The sequence below is a fragment of the Arachis hypogaea genome, chromosome 10 (genome assembly GCF_003086295.3).
Source record: "Arachis hypogaea cultivar Tifrunner chromosome 10, arahy.Tifrunner.gnm2.J5K5, whole genome shotgun sequence".
Lineage (NCBI taxonomy): Eukaryota > Viridiplantae > Streptophyta > Magnoliopsida > Fabales > Fabaceae > Arachis > Arachis hypogaea.
This window is the reverse complement of record NC_092045.1, coordinates 24,850,705-24,873,192: the sequence shown is the minus strand read 5'-3', so window position 1 is coordinate 24,873,192 and position 22,488 is coordinate 24,850,705. Positions and strand designations below refer to the sequence as shown.

Genomic DNA, 22,488 nt, shown 5'->3' with positions numbered 1-22,488 from the left:
CGGCCAAGACTCATAAAAGTAGCTGTGTTCAAGAATCAACATACTTAACTAGGAGAATCAATAACACTATCTGAAATTCTAAGTTCCTAGAGATGCCAATCATTCTAAACTTCAAAGGAAAAAGTGAGATGCCAAAACTGTTCAGAAGTAAAAAGCTACAAGTCCCGCTCATCTAATTAGAATTAATATTCATTGATATTTTGGAATTTATAGTATATTCTCTTCTTTTTATCCTATTTGATTTTTAGTTGCTTGGGGACAAGCAACAATTTAAGTTTGGTGTTGTGATGAGCGGATAATTTATACGCTTTTTGGCATTATTTTTAGGTAGTTTTTAGTAAGTTCAAACTACTTTTAGGGATGTTTTCATTAGTTTTTATGTTAAATTCACATTTCTGGACTTTACTATGAGTTTGTGTGTTTTTCTGTAATTTCAGGTAATTTCTGGCTGAAATTGAGGGACTTGAGCAAAACTCTGAAAAAGGCTGACAAAAGGACTGCTGATGTTGTTGGAATCTGACCTCCCTTCATTCAAAATGGATTTTCTGGAGCTACAAAACTCCAAATGGCACGCTCTCAACGGTGTTGGAAAGTAGACATCCAGAGCTTTAATTTCCAGCAATATATAATAGTCCATACTTTATTCGGGAATTGACGACGTAAACTGGCGCTCAACGCAAGTTCCATGTTGCTGTCTGGAGTCAAACGCCAGAAACACGTCACGACCCAGAGTTGAACGCCCAAAACACGTTACAACTTGGTGTTCAACTCAAGATAAGCTTCAGCTCGTGTAACATTCAAGCTCAGCCCAAATATACACCAAGTGGGCCCCGGAAGTGGATTTATGCATCAATTACTTATTTCTGTAAACCCTAGCAACTAGTTTATTATAAATAGGACTTTTTACTAGTGTATTAGACATCTTGGGATGATTAGTTCTCAGATCATGGAGGTTGGCCTCTCGGCCATGCCTGAACCTTTCACTTATGTATTTTCAACGGTGGAGTTTCTACACACCATAGATTAAGGGTGTGGAGCTCTGCTGTACCTCAAATTTTAATGCAAGTACTACTATTTTCTATTTAATTCTCCTCATTCTTATTCCAAGATATACGTTGCACTTCAACTTGATGAATGTGATGATCCGTGACACTCATCATCATTCTCACCTATGAACGCGCGTGACTGACAACCACTTTCGTTCTACCTTAGGCCGGGCGCATATCTCTTAGATTCCCCAACAGAATCTTCGTGGTATAAGCTAGATAGATGGAAGCATTCATGGGAATCCGGAAAGTCTAACCTTGTCTGTGGTATTCCGAGTAGGATTCCGGGAATCCGGAAAGTCTAACCTTGTCTGTGGTATTCTGAGTAGGATTCTGGGATTGAATGACTGTGATGAGCTTCAAACTCCTGAAGGCTGGGCGTTAGTGACAGACGCAAAAGAATCAAGGGATTCTATTCCAACCTGATTGATAACCGACAGATGATTAGCCGTGCTGTGACAGAGCATAGGACCATTTTCACTGAGAGGATGGGATGTAGCCATTGACAACGGTGATGCCCTACATACAGCTTGCCATGGAAAGGAGTAAGAAGGATTGGATGAATGTAATAAGAAAGTAGAGATTCAAGAGGAGCATAGCATCTCCATACGCCTATCTAAAATTCCCACTATTGACTTACATAAGTATTTCTATCCTATTTTATTTTCTGTTTATTATTTATTTTCGAACTTATCATAAACCATTAAATCTGCCTGACTGAGATTTACAAGGTAACCATAGCTTGCTTCATACCAACAATCTCTGTGGAATTGACCCTTACTCACGTAAGGTATTACTTGGATGACCCAGTACACTTGCTGGTTAAGTTGAACGGAGCTGTGAGATTCTCTAACAGTGCCTGTAACTCTTTTGGTCCAACAACAACACTAAGTTGTTGGTACCATTACCAGGGATTATTAAGATCTCAATTCATCATACCATTATCTCTTTGGGGTATTCTTGATGGAGCCAATATTTAAATTTCATACAAGTACAAAGAGACCAACTTTGAGGATCACAATTTCGTCCACCAAAGGCCCTAATAATGCGCTGAACATCTGTGAAGCTCCATGAGAGCTCACTGTCAAGCTATTGACATTAAAGAAGCGCTTATTGGGAGGCAACCCAATTTTATTTTTCTATGTTATTTCCTTTTTTTAGGTTCATGATCATGTGGAGTAACAAAAACAACTGTAAAAATTAAAGAAAAATAAAAAATAGCACTAAAAATAGCACACCCTGGAGGAGAAACTTACTGACATTTAACGCCCAGTCTGGCACCATTCTGGGCGTTAAACACCAGAAACAAGTACCAGACTGGCGTTAAACGCCAGAAAGAAGTAACAAGCTAGCGTTAAACGCCAGAAACAGGTTGCAGCCTAGCGTTTAACGCCAGGAAAGGAATAAAAGATGGCGTTTAACGCTAGAAACAAGCAACAGTCTGGCGTTAAATGCTAGGATTGCACAATAAGGGCGTTTTGCACGCCTAAAAGGAGCAGGGATGAAATCTTGACCCCTCAGAATCTGTGGACCCTACAGAATCCCCACCTACCCTACCTCTCTCTCTCTCTCACTCACCAATCAAATCATATCCTCTTCCTTATATTCTCTTCACCAATCACCTTCATACCTCTTACCCAAAAACCCCACCTACCTCACTTTAAAAATTCAAACACTTTTCCCTCCCAAACCCAACCCTAATGACCGAAACCCAACCCTCCCCCCACCCCTATATAAACCCTCCATCTCCTCTATTTTCTTCTTCTTCCCCTTCTTTCTTTCTTCTTTTACTCGAGGATGATCAAACCTTTTAAGTTTGGTGTGGTAAAAGCATTGCTTTTTATTTTTTCATAACCATTTATGGCACCTAAGGCCGGAGAAACCTCTAGAAAGAGGAAAGAGAAGGCAAAAGCTTCTACCTCTGAGTCATGGGAGATGGAGAGATTCATCTCAAAGGTCCATCAAGACCACTTCTATGAAGTTGTGGCCAGGAAGAATGTGATCCCTGAGGTCCTTTTCATGCTCAAGAAAAATGAGTATCCGGAGATCCGACATGAGATCCGAAGAAGAGGTTGGGAAGTTCTCACCAACCCCATTCAACAAGTTGGAATCTTAATGGTTCAAGAGTTCTATGCCAATGCATGGATCACTAGGAACCATGATCAAAGTATGAACCCGAATCCAAAGAATTGGCTTACAATGGTTCGGGGGAAATACTTAGATTTCAGTCCGGAAAATGTAAGGTTGGCGTTCCACTTGCCCATGATGCAAGAAAACGTACGCCCCTACACTAGAAGGGTCAATTTTGATCAAAGGTTGGACCAAGTCCTCATGGACATATGTGTGGAAGGAGCTTAATGGAAAAGAGACTCAAGAGGCAATCCGGTTCAATTGAGAAGACCAGACCTTAAGCCTGTGGCTAGAGGATGGTTGGAGTTCATCCAACGCTCCATCATTCCTACTAGCAACCGATCTGAAGTGACTGTGGATCGATAGTATCATGATTGGGGAGGAAGTGGAAGTTCTTGAGATCATACCTCTAGAATTCTACAAAGTGGCTGACAAGTCATCCACCTTGGCAAGGTTAGCCTTTTCTCATCTCATTTGTCATCTATGCAATTTAGCTGGGATTGACATAGAAGGAGACCTCCTCATTGAAAAGGACAAGCCCATCACTAAGAAAAGGATGGAGCAAACAAGAGAGCCTATTCATGGACCTCAATAAGAGCATGAGGAAGATCCTCATCAAGAAATTCCTAAGATGCCTCAAGGGATGCAATTTCCTCTACACAACTATTGGGAGCAACTCAACGCCTCTTTGGAAGGCTTGAGTTACAACATGGACCAATTAAGGGTGGAGCACCAAGAGCACTCCATCATTCTCCATGAGATTAGAGAAGATCAAAGAGCTATGAGGGAGGAGCAACAAAGGCAAGGAAGAGACATAGATGAGCTCAAGAGCACCATTGGTTCTTCAAGAGGAAGATGCCACCCTCACTAACGTGGACTCATTTCTTAATCTCCTTGTCTATTTATTTTTCTGTTTTCGGTTTTGAGCTTTATGTTTAGCTATGTTTTATGTCTTCATTACATGATCATTAGTGTCTAGTGTCTATGTCTTAAAGCTATGAATAATTCCATGAATCCTTCACCTCTCTTAAATGAAAAATGTGCTTAATTACAAAAGAACAAGAAGTACTTGGATTTCAAATTTTATCTTGAAATTAGTTTAATTATTTTGATGTGGTGGCAATACTTTTTGCTTTCTGAATGAATGCTTGAACAGTGCATATTTTTTATCTTGTTGTTTATGAATGTTAAAATTATTGGCTCTTGAAAGAATGATGAACAAAAAGACATGTTATTGATAATCTGAAAAATCATGAGATTGATTCTTGAAGCAAGAAAAAGCAGTGAATAAGAAAGATTGCGAAAAAAAAAGTGGCAAAAACTAAAAGAAAAAGAAAGAAAAAAAAGCAAGCAGAAAAAGCCAATAGCCCTTAAAACCAAAAGGCAAGGGTAAAAAGGATCCAAGGCTTTGAGCATTAATGGATAAGAGCGCCCAAGGAAATAAAATCCAGGCCTAAGCGGCTAAATCAAGCTGTCCCTAACCATGTGCTTGTGTCATGAAGGTCCAAGTGAAAAGCTTGAGACTGAGTGGTTAAAGTCGTGATCCAAAGCAAAAAGAGTGTGTTTAAGAACTCTGGACACCTCTAACTGGGAACTTTAGCAAAGCTGGGTCACAATCTGAAAAGGTTCACCCAGTTATGTGTTTGTGGCATTTATGTATCCGGTGGTAATACTGGAAAACAAAGTGCTTAGGTCCACGGCCAAGACTCATAAAGTAGCTGTGTTCAAGAATCAACGTACTGAACTAGGAGAATCAATAACACTATCTGAAATTTTAAGTTCCTATAGATGCCAATCATTTTGAATTTCAAAGGATAAAGTGAGATGCCAAAACTGTTCAGAAGCAAAAAGCTACTAGCCCCGCTCATCTAATTGGAACTAAGTTTCATTGATACTGTGGGATTCATTGTATATTCTCTTCTTTTTATCCTATTTTGTTTTCAGTTGCTTGGGGACAAGCAACCGTTTAAGTTTGGTGTTGTGATGAGCGGATAATTTATACGCTTTTTGGCATTATTTTTACATAGTTTTAAGTATGATTTAGTTAGTTTTTAGTATATTTTTATTAGTTTTTTAGAAAAATTCACATTTCTGGATTTTACTATGAGTTTGTGTTTTTTTCTGTGATTTTAGGTATTTTCTGGCTGAAATTGAGGGACCTGAGCAAAAATCTGATTCAGAGGCTGAAGAAGGACTACAGATGTTGTTGGATTCTGACCTCCCTGCACTCGAAATGGATTTTTTGGAGCTAAAGAAGCCCAAATGGCGTGCTCTTAATTGTGTTGGAAAGTAGACATCCAGGGCTTTCCAGCAATATATAATAGTCCATACTTTGCCCGAGTTTAGACGACGTAAACTGGCGTTCAACTCCAGCTTTCTGCCCTATTCTGGCGTTAAACGGCAGAAACAAGTTGCAAGCTAGAGTCAAACGCCAGAATTAAGTTACAAACTGGTGTCTAACTCCAAGGAAGACCTCTACACATGAAAGCTTCAATGCTCAGCCCAAGTACGCACCAAGTGGGCCCAGAAGTGGATTTCTGCATCATTTACTTATTTCTATAAACCCTAGTAACTAGTTTAGTATAAATAGCACTTTTTACTAGTGTATTAGACATCTTGGATCTTTTGGACGATCTTTTGATCATCTTTGATCATTGTTAGTCCTTAGACATTGGGAGCTGGCCTCACAGCTATGCCTACCTTATTTTCACTTATGTATTTTCAACGGTAGAGTTTCTACACACCATTGATTAAGGTGTGGAGCTCTGCTGTTCCTCGAGTATTAATGCAAAGTACTATTGTTCTTCTATTCAATTCATGCTTATTCTTATTCTAAGATATTCATTCGCACTTCAACCTGATGAATGTGATGATCCGTGACACTCATCACCATTCTCACTTATGAACACGTGCCTGACAAACACTTCCGTTCTACCTGCGAAAGCTAGAGTGCGTATCTCTTGGATTCCTGGTCCATGACGCATGGTTGCCTCTCCTGACAACAGAGCCTTCCATTCCGTGAGATCAGAGTCTTCATGGTATAAGCTAGAATCAATTGGCAGCATTCTTGATATTCGGAAAGTCTAAACCTTGTCTGTGGTATTCCGAGTAGGATCTGGGATGGGATGACTGTGACAAGCTTCAAACTCGTGACTGCAGGGCGTAGTGACAGACACAAAAGGATAGTAAATCCTATTCCTACACGATTGAGAACCAACAGCTGATTAGCCATGCGGGAAACCGTAGAGGACCATTTTCACTGAGAGGACGGGAAGTAGGCATTGACAACGATGACACCCAACATACAACTTGCCATAGAAAGGATTATGAAGGATTGGATGAAGGCAATAGGAAAGTAGAGATTCAGAAGGAACAACGCATCTCCATACGCTTATCTGAAATTCCCACCAATGAATTACATAAGTATCTCTATCTTTATTTTATGCTTATTTATCTTTTACATTATTAAAACTCCATAACCATTTGAATCCGCCTGACTGAGATTTACAAGATGACCATAGCTTGCTTCAAGCCGACAATCTCCATGGGATCGACCCTTACTCACGTAAGGTTTATTACTTGGACGACCCAGTGCACTTGCTGGTTAGTTGTGCGAAGTTGTGAAAAAGAGTTGAGATTACAATTGTGCGTACCAAGTTGTTGGCGCCATTGTGTATCACAATTTCGTGCACCAGCACTCACACATGCAAATTCCTTCTTGTGCGCACGCATGCTTGCTTGTGCGCATGCACACATGGCTGTGTGTGCTTTTTCTTGTTTTCTTCATGTTTTCTCCCTTGTACATGCTTTCTTCCACTTTTGCCTAGCCAATATTGCCTAAATGACTTGAAATCACTCACAAAACATATCACGACATTGAATGGGATAAAAGTGAAATTAAGTTGCTCAATTTAAGCACAAAATTGCATGTTTTCACATTTAATTTCAGATTAGGAAGAAAACACAAAAGTATGCTATTTTGGTGCTTAAGTGTGAGTTTATGTGATAAAATCCATCCAAATTAAGTCAAAATATATCATCAAATATAGATTCATCAGTAACCCTCTACAGTTTAGACTTTGAAAAAGAAATTCTTGAAATCATGAAAAGATTCGTCAAACATAGAGAGAACTTTCCGACCTTGAATGGCCCGGAAAGAAATCCAATGTTGCTTGTTATTTTGCCCACTAAAGGACTTGGTCATATGAAAAAGATAAAAGAAAATTTTTAAAGAAGTCGGGAAATCCAGCTCTCGACTAACAAGCTGATAAATCTTCATGAAACCCCAAGAGTTGGGGTGAAGTTGGGTAGGAGCAATTCGGCAATGACATAGCACGCTTAGTTCGAAGTCGGAGAAAGGCAGAAGGACCCCTAGGCAGGTAAAAAGGCAGTCGTACATAAAGAAAAAATGGGGATCAGAACCAGAAACCCTCCCAAAACAAACCTGATCTCTAGGACCCAGGGCAACCAACTTATACTTAGGCTCATCATCATCAGAACCATAGATCCTTTGGTGAGTGCGGAGGTCGGTGATGTAGTCTGTGTCTACTAAAGATTCCTCCCCAAGAACAATGTCATCTACCCGTTTAGACACATGAGAAGACATCTTTTTCAGTAAAAAGAAAGGGGTGGAAAGGCGACGAGACCTACAAAGAAAAACGAATGAAGATAAAAAACAGGGTCCCTTAAAAGGCAAAGGCAGAACAGAATTACTAGGCCTACTAACAAACTCACTACGAGCGCGCAAAAACTCCTCCAAACATACGAAATAAAGCATTCAATAATAAAGGGGGAGAAAGAAAAAACCAACCTTTGTTAATAAGCACAAAAGGAAGCAGAAATAGCAGCGGCGATGCACTCCAAGAAGGAAGGCTAAAGAATTTCCTTCGAAAAAGTGTAAGCAGAAAGTTTTCAAAATGCGAAAAAAAAACAGAAGAAAGAGAGGAAAAAGTATTTATAAACACACCAGGTGCAAAATGGTAAATCGACGCGATCATTAAAGAAACGCATCATTACCAATGTAACTGCTCCCACGTGTAAATACGAAAACCCTAAACAGACGCGACGTTTGATTAGACACGACTGTTGAAAAATTTTAAATCACGTCGGTTTCAAATATCACGTCGGTTCTCATATCATGTCGATTACAAGCCTGAGTTCAAATACTCGAGCCTAACTCATAATTGAAAGAGATCGGACTCGAGTAGGGGCACTGTTCATACCCTAGTCCAACATTAAGGCTCAGGTCCAAATGAGCCAAAAAGGCCCAATCTAAAGATTGGCCTTCGCTACCCACCGACCTCCTCAAAAGAGGTCGGATTCAACACAAACTCTACTTTAAGGAAGTCGAGATCGAAGGTTAGCTGGCAGATAACCCTTATTCAACTAAGTAACTGCCCCTAAAATCTCTCAACTCACTTCCAGGAGCCATATCTCAACTTCTCTTATATAAAGGGACGGTTATCCACTTTAAAAGGTGGAACTACACTAACGGTGGTTATTTGTTCACCACTATAAATACATTGACACCCCTCAGGTATCTCTAAGTTCCAATACACTTAAACCTGCTTAACCTTTTGCTGACTTAGGCATTGGAGTGTCTTTGCAGGTACCACTCCCCATTCCTTCCTACCCACAAGTCGGACGGCGGCTCGCAGACGCAATCCAAGTCAGAGTTCACCTCCTTCAGACGTTTGGGCTAACCACACTAGTCCAGCCCATTAATCTCCAGTTACCTACCGTAACACTACTCATTCCTTGGTTAATATGAGAATTGTGTCAATGTATCCAAATTAAATAAGAGTAGTAAATTCCTTCATTTAAATTTTAAGTGATTTTGTCATGTGTGATCCTTCATCCATTCATTTAAGAGAAAAAATCTTAAACGACCCTGATAACTATTATAAAAATCAATGAGGTCTTCAACAAAAAAAAAACCTCTTTCTATTCCTTGATCTTTATGTCTGTGAGATTAATTAGCCCTTCCATCAATATTTTTCTTTGGGTAAACGGAACACTCTCACGTGACATATTAAATTATTGATTTGTCCATTAAATACTAACTAGGATTGACATATCTTTTTTGTTGGTAGTCTTATTGTCTTTTGGGATAATTGTTAAGAGCAGTTTAGGATTTTTCTCTATTTTTCGTTACATTTTTCATATATAATTGGCTAAATTTATCGTGTAAGGATTGAGAAATACTAATAATTTTTTAAATTTTTTACTTCTGGAAATTGAATGAAGGATATATTTTTTAATCTTTTCACTGATATTTTAAAAAGTTATTAAGATATCATATTATTAAGATTATGTTAAATCTTAGGTATACTCAATTTAAATTAATCATCATAATTCACATAAACTTGTTATTGTTAAAAGAAATGCATATTCTATTCTATAATAGATAATGAAAAAATTGACACTATTTTATCTGAAAACATAACCACTAAGTGTATTTACGTCAACTAACTAAGTAGATATAACATCAACGATTCAAAATTCAACATTTTGAAATAAATAGTAATAAATAGATAAGACTAATAAATAGATAAGACTAGTAACAACAATCACAATGTCATTCTTATTAATACATGTATTCTTTATTCAATTTCTATAAATAAAAAAATTAAAATTACTAATATTTATCAATTCTTAATTAGTAAATTTAAGTTAGTGTATATAAAAAAATAACAAAAAAAATTCTAAAGAGCTCTAATAATTACCACAAAAGACATCGAGACCCCACCCAAATAATTTGTCAATCTTAGCTGGAAATAGCATTTGGTGGAGAGACAGAGACAGAAAGACTGAGACTAAGAAACAGCGATTAAAATAAATTTCAGTATTTTGTTTGGTGCAAAATAAAAGACAGAAATTGAAATAAGAATAAAACTCTAATTTAATTTGCACAAAAGGTAAAATTGAAATTAATTAATTAAAATAAGAGTATTTTAGGTATAAAATGTTATTAAAGTTTCAATTTCCATCTCTAAAAATTTTAATATCTTGTGTCTCTACTTTTTGGAGATACTGGACAGAGACAAATTTTAGTATCAATATCTGAACCAACAAACATGATATTGAATCTCAGTCTCTCCGTCTCTATCTCAGTATCTCAAAACAAACGCTACCTAATAGACAGATCAAATTTAAAGAATTGATTTGGGCAATTACTCGTGAGAACTCAAATGACAAAGTGTGAAAATCGCACAAGAGGAGTTACACCATTAGACAAGACATTTTAAAGACTTTCATAGTTCATCAACTATGGTATTAACTACTAAAACTGAAGAGCAAGAATTAGAAATTTCATCTTCCTTTTTTTCCTTTTTAAGATTAGAGTCAATAATAAGATAGATATACTTAAAATGCAAGTGTAAATCCACATTCGTTGAACCCATGGTTAAGAGAAAATGAACCATATCATGCGAAAACTTCATATAACTTTATGATATGTGATCTTTCACTATCAATTTAGAAAGTGATCTCATATAACCAAGTCATATGAAAATTTCCCATGAGATGATACGTTCCCAAGTTAAGTAATATACAAATGGGAATGGCAGGGTCAGGGTGATTAAGCATCATCAGCGTCACTTCCACCAGCATGAGCTTCATGAGTAATCCAATAATTGCTTCCATCAGGACCTGAAATCTTGTACCTGCCCAACAGGAAACAACTCACCAGTATTGCTATGTCGAGTCGACAACCTAAAAGTTGTTGGACAACTTACATTGAAAGTAAAAAAAAAAGTACAAATACCAACTTTTGTTTTTCTTCTCTTTTTCAAAGAGTTTTATTTTGATGTACTAACAAAGTAAAACGTTTTACACAATCGTCCAATTCTTTTGGATAACCATTTCCACTGTCAATGTAAAAAGTAATAATTTTTATAAACTATTTGCAAAAGTTGCCAATTTAAAGTTGTATGATGTAGAAACCTTGCCATAGTTAACAATGCTTTCTAACAAAATTTCTACTCACCGCTCGAGCACCGATTTTCCTTCCTTGTACTTCTGGTTTTTCTCATGAGCAATCTCCTGTAAATAGTAACAATAATAAAAGAAAATGAATTAGAAGCAGCATAAGAACATGTAGAACCAATATGTTTGAAGCACTTCCTCATAAGCTTACATATTTCCAACCAAGGATTGATCCGCAACCAACACAGAATATGTCAGCCACAGTATGCAATCCAGTTATCATCGTCCTCTCCTCTTTTTCTCCAACAGAAACATTCACACTGTCAAAGAATAAAAAAGTTTCAGCCTCATCCGCAAACAGACCTAATATGTGGCAACTTCAAGGATCCAAGAGGCAAGAAAGCAATGAATCACAAACTTCAAACTGTTTTGGGTTAAAAATTTGGTTAACAGTGCCCAAATTAAGGATAACTTACACCTTGTTGAAAAGATAAGCTTTCCCATGTCTGGAATGGAAGGCCTGAATAATGACACAAGAAAAAAGAGGAGGCAAAAAAATATAGTAAGATTGTTTTAATGGAAAAACTCAATTTTAGAGATTTTCAGCAATAGAAATTTCCATAAACATTGTAATTAAATGACTAAATTCAAGAAAATATTAACAGTATATTTCCTTTGAAAGATGAGAGTCCCCTCGCATGACGAGAGAAAACAGAACTCAAAGATAAGTCTATGGAGCTAAGGTGGATGCAACTTGAAGTTGACATGTAATGTAACTGATAGTTGATCAATTAAAATGCCCCTAAACTCAATTGAAATTCACCAAATGTGATCATGAATATGCTAAAAATTCAAACTGAGAAACTGTGCCACTTTATCACAATTTATTTCCAGATCCTATATTCACAGAAGTATGTAGATATCAGATTCAGAATAGCATGGATTTCCGCAGTTCATCTGCATTTCAGTCCAATCCATTCTATTCACAACAAATGGTAAACATGATTCAAGGAATACAAACATACTCATTAAAAAATTAACTAAAAAACATCTTCATGATTTCTATATAAGAAGTTATACACAACATCTGAAACTCCAAAAATAACATCATACAGGAAAATAAAAATCAATCTCCAAATAAACATCCAAATGCATAGTTTTATATCTAATAGACTTTCCCGTGAGATAGTCTCTTTCGAACTGAAAGTATGGACTATGCAAAGATCCATCTTACCTGCTGCTTGAAATTCAATGTTCTTTTATCCTCATAGAACCATTGCATCCAAATCCTATTATTAGGAACCGACTATCCTGACCCAATCCAACAAAAGTCTCATAAAGAGGGTAGAGGTCTCCAATTGAGGGGTTTTTTTCATGACTCAAATCCGACTAGTACATTGGATTTGTGTATATTTTGCATAGACCTTCTTTCTTTTTTTATTTGCATTACGTCGAAATTTTTTGGTTTTGGAACTAATAAAAATCGAATTCTAGACCTTTAGATCATAGAAGTTCAACTATCATGTCATGAAACTACTTACTCCAAAAGCTTAAGCTGGTAATAATAGGTACCTTAATGGTTATCCTCTATGAATACCATGTTAAGAATAATCACTCCCTATTGAGGGTTCTTTTCAGCACTCAAGTCTGACTACCACTTGGATTTATTTAAATTTTGCATAGATTTTCTTTTCTTTTCTTTTTTATTTTCCTTATGCCAAAACTTCTTTTATTTTAGAGTCAACAAAGATCAAATTCTAGATTTTTAGGTCATAAAAATTCCGATATCATAACATAAAATTATTTCTCACAAAAGCTTAAACTTAAGCTTAAACTGATAGAAAGAGAGAGATAAATTGTTATATCTCTAAGAATACCATGTTAAAAACCAACACGTACATAGAACAAAATCAACATTGATCAAGTCAAGCCCCTCAAGTGATGACACTATAGCTACTCATTCACATTACATGGAACATAACAAAGCAATCAACATTCAACAACAGAAGAGTGAAACAACAAATGGGACTAAGAATCTGTTAAAAATGGCATCTACCCAGAAGAGTTTTTCACTGAAAAAAAGTGGGTATTCGATCAAAATGGAACCTTGGAGATGATGTCTTCAGATATGGCAAGGTGGGTGCGGCAGTGTTTGCAGCTATAGATCTTCCCTTCAAGATTGATCACAAACAACCTTCCCATGACTTTGCTCAATAACTGAAGATCATAGAAACGATGATTAAGAAGAAGAAAATAATGGTTGAAACTTGAAGTTGAAGATGATGATTTACCTGTGCCTCTTGATATTGGTACAGTACACACAGTTGACAGTACACACAACAAGTTGCAACAGATGTGGACACAGAACAGAACATAAACTGCTACCTGTGTTTGTCGGTTTCCTGGTTTTTCTTATTTTTTGTCTAAATGTGTAATGATATATTTTAAAATTTGTTTGGTTGAATTATTAATAAGTTATGATGGTAAAGAAGGGGAAAAAATTTTGTATATGGTTTGAAATTATCAGAAATGTCAAAAAAAAAAAGAACAATATATGAATATAGGTGATTTCTAGAAATATAAGGGTAAATAAAAAATTGTAATTTTTTTTATTTTAAAAAGATGAATTTGTTGAGACGAATTATACTTCTTTTTTACGTTTTATGTTTTAAAAATTAAATTAAAAATGAAAATCACCATAAACCACCATAAGTAATTAAGTACTCAGAATCTCAGATCATGCATTGGTGGATTATATAAAAATAAAAGGTTTTTAAAGAAACCTTTATTTATTTATTTATTTTGTCTCTCAATTGGATATAATTCTCATTTTTTATATTTTAATCATATTTATAGTGCGTAGGTGTATCTTTTGCTTTATGTAAAGGGACACGTAAATAAACTAATAAAGTAAGCTTGCTCTAATTATAAATAAACTAGAGTGACTTGCGAAATAGTAAATCAATAATAGTATATAATAAATTTTAATAAGTATTATATTATTTAAAAATTAATTTAAATTTTTGTAAATTAATGTTGAATTTGAAGGATATTTTATTTAAAATATTTTGTAGTATAAAAATTTTTTATATTAAAGTTATACAAAATTACATCTTTATTTAAAATAAGTATAATTATAAGATATTAAAATATAATTATATGTAAAGTGTTTGGTTGCTCGGGAAAATGGCGGATCGGGTGAGGTGGGGTAGGTGCAACCGAGTGAGATAGAATCTGGACCTAGCCGCGAACTTCTAGGGTGAGATGGCTGTCTGAGTCATTGGTGGGTGAAGAACTGAAGATTGACGGTTTAGAAGTTATAGTAAACTCTCGTTGTAAGTATAGTTACTAAACCAAGCAATCAACCTTTCTTACAAACGTTTTGGTTGTCACAAATAACAAACCCTTTAAAATTGATAACCGAGTATTTAAACATCGGGTCGTCTTCTCAAGGAATTGCAGGGAGGTATGTTCTTATTATTGGTTATGGGTTTTGTAAATTGGGGTTTTGAAAGTGAGGAACAAGTAAATTAAATGACAAATAAAATAAATAATTAACTATAAAATAAACTCTTGGCAAGATAGGAAAATTCGGAAGTCCTATCCCAGTTACTCCTATAAGAATAGAAGTTAATCCCACTTAGTTAACCTTTGCGTAAGTAAGGGAAAGTCAAGTGAACCAATTGGTCAGATTTCCCAAGTCCTAGCCAACTCCTAAGGAAAGACTTAGAGTTAGTGGAATTCCAGTTAATTAGCCGACATAACAATCAATCATGAATAGTTGATAACTTAAAAGCTTCCAGTTAATCAATTAAAGCCAATAATATAAAAAACCAAATAAGAATCTTAAATATCTGGAATACCTCAAATAACATTCATTCAAAGCAGTCAAATCAAGCATGGAAAATATTCATAAGCCAATTTGGCAACATAAATCAAACATAAATAAAAGCATTAAAGTATCTCAAAGTAGAAGAGAGATATAAAGTAAAAGAAATATTGAACCTGATGAAGAGTTGAAATCTTAATCCTTTAAGAGGAATCCTAATCCTAAAACCTAAGAGAGAGGAGAGAACCTCTCTCTCTAAGAACTACATCTAAACTAAAAATTATGAATTATGAAAAAGCATCCTGAGTCTCTACATGTTTCCTGACTTTAATCTGTGTTTTTGGGCTGAAAACTGGGTTGAAATGCGGCCCAGAATCTCTGCCAGGGACTTTTGTAATTCTGCAGATCGCGCACGTCACACGTCCGCGTCGTCCACGCAATCGCGTCACTCAGCGTTTTTCGTACCACGCGTGCGCGTCGTCCACGCATTCGCGTCATTCGTGCAGCTTCCAATCCGCGCGATCGCGTCAGGCATGCGAACGCGTCACTCTGATTTCTTCCATCTCGCACGGTCGCGTGAGCCATGCGACCGCGTGACTTCTCGCTGGTCATCTCCACAATTCCTTGTGTTCATTCCATTTTTGCATGCTTCCTCTTTATTCTCTAAGCCATTCCTGCCCTATGAGGCCTGAAATACTTAGCACACAGATTAAGGCATCGAATGGTAATAGGAGAGGATTAAGATAAGCTAAATTAAGACCAAAGAAGCGTGTTTTCAATCATAGAACTAAACTAGAAAGGAATTGTAAAATCATGCAAATCATATGAATAAGTGGGTGAAAAGGTTGATAAAACCACTCAATTAAATGCAATATAAACCATAAAATAGTGGTTTATCAACATCCCCACACTTAATCATTAGCATGTCCTCATGCTAAGTTCAAGGAGATAAAATAAATGAATAAGGGAAAGCAGGACTCATGCAATGCAACCTATGAATGTGAATGCAACTACATGATAAAATGATTCTACCTACTTCGTGAAAAAGTAAATAAATCCTTCAAGAACAAGTATGAACTGGATTTCACTAATTCAAATCACAAAATACAATACAAATAACTTTCAAAAAGAAGATAGCTCATGAAAGCAGGGAACATAGAATTAAGCACTGAACCCTTACTGGTAGTGTACATCACTCTAGCTCTCAAATGTCTAGGGTCAATTCTCTCAATTCTCTACTAATCTTGTTTTCTATAACTTGCTCTTCATCTAACAATCAACAAAAATTTAATGCACTAATACACAAATCAAGAGGTCTTTTAAAGGTTGTAATGGGGTTAGGGCCAAGGTAGGATTGTATTTGGCCAAGTGGGCTAAAACCTGAATCCTTAATTAACATAAACTTTTTGCCTAACTTAGACAATCCATTTAATTAAAATACAAAATCTAACTTCCCATTAACTGTGTTTTCCACATGTTCATGCATCCTAAAATTGAGTTTAATACATATGCATTGATACCAACACTTACTTTGGGGCATTTTGTCCCCTTTTATTATTTGTTCTTTTTCTTTTCTTTTTCCCCTTTTTTTCTTTTTTTATTTTCAATGCATATTATTAAAGTATTGAATGTAATAATATGTGCTCAATTATTATTTTGCACATTTTCACTAAAATATACAACACCCAATTACTCAAACCAAATATTTTTAAATCCAACTTCCCCACACTTAAATCATGAGCACTTTTACTAGTCTAAGCTAACTAAGGATTCAAATTAAGGACATTATTATTTTTCGCTTAGAGTTAGTAATGAGCTAAAGTAAAGAACAAATGGGTAAAATAGGCTCAAATTGGTTTGCAAAGGATAATGAAAGGGTAAGGCTATATGGGTATGTGAGCTTAGTGAAACAAGGCCTCAATCATATAAGTGCATGCATACATCAAATAATGGAAATATAGAATTAAGCAAGACAAAGATTACAATTTTAGAGAGAATAACACACAAAAATAAAATATATTGGTTGATAAAATGCAACCAATCAAATAGGCTCAAAATCTCACTGGTTTTGTGTGTTCGGGCTCTAAACTATGTTCTAAAATAATATTTCTTCATACAAGTTTTTCAAAAAGTTTTATTCAAATTAGTGAAATACTATAAAAGATTTCTTTTGAAAAAGAAAATATTACTTCAACCAAGTGGTAAAATATGCACAAAATCAAGAAAACATGCAATCAAATATGCAAATGAAACAGTGAAAAACAAAAATTGGTGTTAAGAAGGGACTAACTTACCCGTGGAGATCGGTATCGACCTCCCCACACTTAAAGATTGCACCGTCCTCGGTGCATGCAAAGATGTGCAGGTGGCGGGAGTTGTGGTTTCTCAGCCGATGCTCGTTGTAGAGTCTTTCTCTTTACTCTTCCCGGTGGCCAGCCTGAAAAAGGGAGAAGAGAGAGGGACATGAAGTCAAAGGGGTAGAGCAAGGGAGAGGGCAGTACTAGTAAGAATCATGCCAAAATAAAGAAGAATGTCGTTAACACATGGTCGCAACTCCATGAAATTAGAACCACAATAGAAACAGGGCATGATAAATTGAGGCAATTAAATGCAAGATGTTTATTGGCATGTTGGCAAAGGCATGAGTAGCACAAATCAAGCATTAAAAGTTATAATGTATTATTAGTCATGAGAAACTAACAATAACATTTGTATTGACAATTATATTTAATTAATAAAATAGTAAAGGGAATTTGTGAAAAGCAAGCATTGGATAGTAGAATAGAATAATGTAGAAAAGTGCATGATGCCATACGGGCTTTTTCACAAACACATAGCATGCATGGTAAATAAGTTATTGAAAGTATTAAATTGAACATGCAAGCAACCTTTTGAAAAATTTATATAATTGTCAAACAATTCTTTGAATAATCCACAAGCAAAATAAATAAATTTCTAACACCAATGAAAATAATGCAATGAATGAAACTATGCAAATAAATTAAATAGAAGTGAAGAGGGATGAGAAGAAGAAAGTAAGAGAAGGAAGAAGAAAGAAGAAAAGAAATAAGAAGGGAATAAAAGAATTAGATATAGGGAAGAAAAGATAAGATATTTGGCTGCTCTGGATAAGTTGTACGGCGCAAGCGACGTGGACGTGTGGGGGACGCGGTCGTGCGACTTGCGCTTAAATTAATCGACGCAGTCGCGTCGGTCACGCGGACGCGTGACGCATTTTTTGCTACTGGCGCGAGGGCAGCCTCGCGTTCGCACAACTCTCTGTTCAAAATTCATTATTGCCAAATTCCAGGGTGACGCGGTCGCGTGGTCGACGCGATGGCGTGAGTGGCCATTATAGGGATCTGACGCGGACGCGTCAGCCATGCGTCCGCGTGGTAAGGCTTGTGCTTCTAGCATGAGTCCAGCCACGATCCAGCTCAACTTTTGGCCATACACCCTTTTTACGTCGATTTACAGGGCACGCGTTCACGTGGGAGGCAATTTTTCCACATGACGCGGACGCGTCAACGACGCGGTCGCGTGGGTCAAATTTGTGCCAAAGGCACGCTTCCAGCCATGCTCTCGCGTGACTCTCTGTTCACTTTTTGTTTATCCGTAAAGCACCTTCGACGCGGACGCGTCAGCGACGCTGTCACGTCGCGTGCGAAATTTTTTTCTTTTTTTTTGCAGTATGCAGAATGCAATGGTTAATATGAATACTATGCAAGTATGCATGATTCCAGGTTCAATCAAAACTCAAAAACAAACAAAACAGACTAGAATTAAAACTGAAAAGGGAACGATCATACCATGGTGGGTTGTCTCCCACCTAGCACTTTTAGTTTAAGTCCTTAAGTTGGACATCTTGGTGAGCTTCTTGTTATGGCGGCTTGTGCTTGTATTCATCCAAGAATCTCCACCAGTGTTTGGAATTCCCATAGCCTCCGGGATCCCAAACTAGGTGCAGAAAGCCTTCAAGCAAGCTAAAGCAAGTGACAAGGTCCCAAGAGTATTGATTTTTAGTCTGAATTCTGGGGTCCCAAACCTTGCTTTTGCATCCGTCTTTTTGTTGATCATTATGATTCCATCCGGGTAGCAAGCAATCTGAATTCTCACTAAAGCGGCCAAACAACTTCCTAGACCCATTCAGTTGAGCTTTACACCAACCTTTGCGTTTAAACCTTGGGCTTCCAACCATAATGAACTTTGCAGGACAATTCTTACCACTAATCATCTTTCTCTTGCTCTTAATGCCACAAAGAGCTCTAAGTTGACCATCCGTCTCGAGTAGCCCATATTCAAGTGGAATTAGAAAGCTAAGGGATATGAATTTTACCCACTTGAATGTTGTGAAGGATGATGGCAACTTAGGGAGAGGTGTTTCTAACGAACGTGCAAGCTCCACTCCCTTGTGCTCTTCTTTAACATCTTCCACCTCTTTGCAAGCTTCTTCAATTTCAACCTCTTCCTCTTGGTAGCTTTCTTCTGATTCAGTTTCTTCTTCATTGTTCACCAAGGGCATGGGAGGTTGTGCTTCTTCTTCTTTAATCTCCATGTCAAGTCCAATGGGAGATGATTCAAATGTAGATAAGAATTCATTAATGATTGAATCCATCTCTTGATCGTCCCCTTCAAAGTCTTCAACCATGATATGCCTTGGAGGTTGTACACCCTCCTCAACATTAAATTCATAACACGGAAGTGGTTCCTCTTGATAAGGATATAGAGATGGTGTATATTGAGGTGGTGGTTCTAGGTATGGTTCATATGGTGGTTGGTGTGGTGAATAAGGATTGGGGTCATATGGAGGTGAATGGTGGAAAGGGGCTTGTAAGTGTGGTGGTTCAAATCTATGTTGAGGAGGTGGTTCATTGGCATATGATGGGGCTTGTTGGTAACTACAAGGGGGTCCACCATATCTATCAGCTTGATATGCATTATAGAATGGTCTTTGTCCATGATATCTAGGATGATGTTGTTGCCCAAAGGGGTGATCAGATCCTTGTGGCTCCATCCATCTTTGACTGCTTAGACCTTGATGCATAGTCCTGTTATAGCTTCCATTCCTTGCAATAAAATTAGAACCAAACTCAAAGCGAGAGGGGTGAGAATTCATACTAGCTATCAGAAATAAGAGGAAAGAGAAAGAACAATTAAACAAGTAAAAGAAAAATATTTACAATAACCAATAATAAGGCACACGTTTGCAATTCCCCGGCAACGGCGCCATTTTGAAGAACTAAAGATTGATGATTTAGAAGTTATAGTAAACTCTCGTTGTAAGTATAGTTACTAAACCAAGCAATCAACTTTTCTTACAGACGTTTTGGTTGTCACAAGTAACAAACCCCTTAAAATTGATAACCGAGTATTTAAACCTCGGGTCGTATTCTCAAAGAATTGCAGGGAGGTATGTTCTTATTATTGGTTATGGGTTTTGTAAATTGGGGTTTTGAAAGTGAGGAACAAGTAAATTAAACGACAAATAAAATAAATAATTAACTATAAAATAAACTCTTGGCAAGATATGAAAATTCGGAAGTCCTATCCCAGTTACTCCTATAAGAATGGAAGTTAATCCCACTTAGTTAACCTTTGCGTAAGCAAGGGAAAGTCAAGTGAACCAATTGGTCAGATTTTCCAAGTCCTAGCCAACTCCTAAGAAAAGACTAGAGTTAGTGGAATTCCAGTTAATTAGCCGACATAACAATCAATCATGAATATTTGATAACTTAAGAGCTTCCAGTTAATCAATTAAAGCCAATAATATAAAAAGCCAAATAAGAATCTTAAATATCTGGAATACCTCAAATAACATTCATTCAAAGCAGTCAAATCTAGCATGGAAAATATTCATAAGCCAATTTGGCAACATAAATCAAACATAAATAAAAGCATTAAAGTATCTCAAAGTAGAAGAGAGATACAAAGTAAAAGAAATATTGAACCTGATGAAGAGTTGAAATCCTAATCCTTTAAGAGGAATCCTAATCCTAAAATCTAAGAGAGAGGAGAGAACCTCTCTCTCAAAAAACTACATCTAAATTAAAAATTATGAATTATGAAAAAGCATCCTAAGTCTCTACATATTCCCTGACTTTAATATGTGTTTTTGGGCCGAAAACTGGGTTGAAATGCGGCCCAGAATCTCTGCCAGCGACTTTTGTAATTCTGCAGATCGTGCACGTCACGCGTCCGCGTCGTCCACGCGATCGCGTCACTCAGCATTTTTTGTACCACGCGTGTGCGTCGTCCACGCATTCGCGTCGTTTGTGCAGCTTCCAATCCGCGCGATCGCGTCAGGCATGCGAACGCGTCACTCTGATTTCTTCCATCTCGCGCGATCGCGTGAGCCATGCGACTGCGTGACTTCTCGCTGGTCATCTCCTCAATTCCTTGTGTTCCTTCCATTTTTGCACGCTTTCTCTTTATTCTCTAAGCCATTCCTGCCCTATGAGGCCTGAAATACTTAGCACACAGATCAAGGCATCGAATGGTAATAGGAGAGGATTAAGACAAGCTAAATTAAGACCAAAGAAGCGTGTTTTCAATCATAGAACTAAACTAGAAAGGAATTGTAAAATCATGCAAATCCTATGAATAAGTGGGTGAAAAGCTTGATAAAACCACTCAATTAAATGCAATATAAACCATAAAATTGTGGTTTATCAGTGGGTCAGCGGGTGGGGCCACCTGCAAGGACACTCCGATGCCAAAGTCAGTATCTATACAAGGAGGCGGCTAATTAGGACAAGTAGGGTGACGTACTTCTGGAGAGGGGTATGTCTCTCCCCATTTATACTTTGTATTCGGGTGGGCCCTAATGCGCGAGCATCTTTTCTATCTTTTCCTAGTGAATTTGCACATAAATTGTTGAATTTAATAAAGAATTAATTATATTTTAGCCATAATGGATGCTATTTTGAGTTTTGTGCAATACTGTTTATTTTAGGTAGCATTCGGCGGAGTTTGATGGAGTTTTTGCAGCACAAGAATCAAAGGAGATAGCTGCGAGGAGCGACGCGCACGTGTGCTTGACACGTGCGCGTGAATTAGAGGTATCCATGGCGACGCGTGCGCGTGATTGACGCGCACGCGTGAATTGAAGATTTGCTCAGCGACGTGTCCGCGTGACCGATGCATCCGCGTGACTTGCGAAGAAGACCAACGATGCGTACGTGTGACTGACGCATACACGTGACGTGCGCGATCTGCAGAATTTACAGAAAAATGCTGGGAGCAATTTCTAGGCTGTTTTGACCCAGTTTCCAGCCCAGAAAACACAAATTAGAAGCTGTAGAATGGACAAATCAAGTGGTCTCTACCCATCAGCTAAAGACTTGTTAATTAATTCGAATTTAAATTCAAATCATATTTTTAGGAAAAGATATTATTTTTAATTTTAGATAATTAGATTTTAAATTTATTAGGATTAGTTATAAATAGGAATTTAGATGCCATCAGATAAAAACGCTGTACATTTAGACACAGTACATTTTGACAATCCTTATTTTTCTCTTTGAACCATGAGCAACTAATCCTCCATTGTTAAGGTTA

General features: G+C 37.0%; 1 protein-coding gene across 1 annotated transcript; it reads right to left on the bottom strand.

The window, feature by feature from the left end:
• Positions 1 to 10,478: 10,478 nt before the first annotated feature.
• LOC112715410 (protein yippee-like) lies at positions 10,479 to 13,558 on the bottom strand. Its single transcript, XM_025767178.3, has 6 exons — positions 13,394 to 13,558; positions 13,209 to 13,319; positions 11,579 to 11,622; positions 11,314 to 11,422; positions 11,164 to 11,219; positions 10,479 to 10,840 (listed from the first exon to the last, which is right to left on the bottom strand). The coding sequence occupies exons 1-6, from the start codon at positions 13,475 to 13,477 to the stop codon at positions 10,756 to 10,758; spliced, it is 489 nt and encodes a 162-aa protein (XP_025622963.1). The 5' UTR covers positions 13,478 to 13,558; the 3' UTR covers positions 10,479 to 10,755.
• Positions 13,559 to 22,488: the final 8,930 nt, after the last annotated feature.

Excerpts from the sequence above, each read along its gene's own strand:
- LOC112715410 (XM_025767178.3), bottom strand. The coding sequence starts at position 13,477 with ATGTTCTGTTCTGTGTCCACATCTGTTGCAACTTGTTGTGTGTACTGT. Across the intron at positions 11,623-13,208 it reads CTGAAGACATCATCTCCAAG|GCCTTCCATTCCAGACATGG; the intron begins GTTCCATTTTGA and ends GTCATTATTCAG. Across the intron at positions 11,423-11,578 it reads GCTTATCTTTTCAACAAGGT|TGTGAATGTTTCTGTTGGAG; the intron begins GTAAGTTATCCT and ends ATTCTTTGACAG.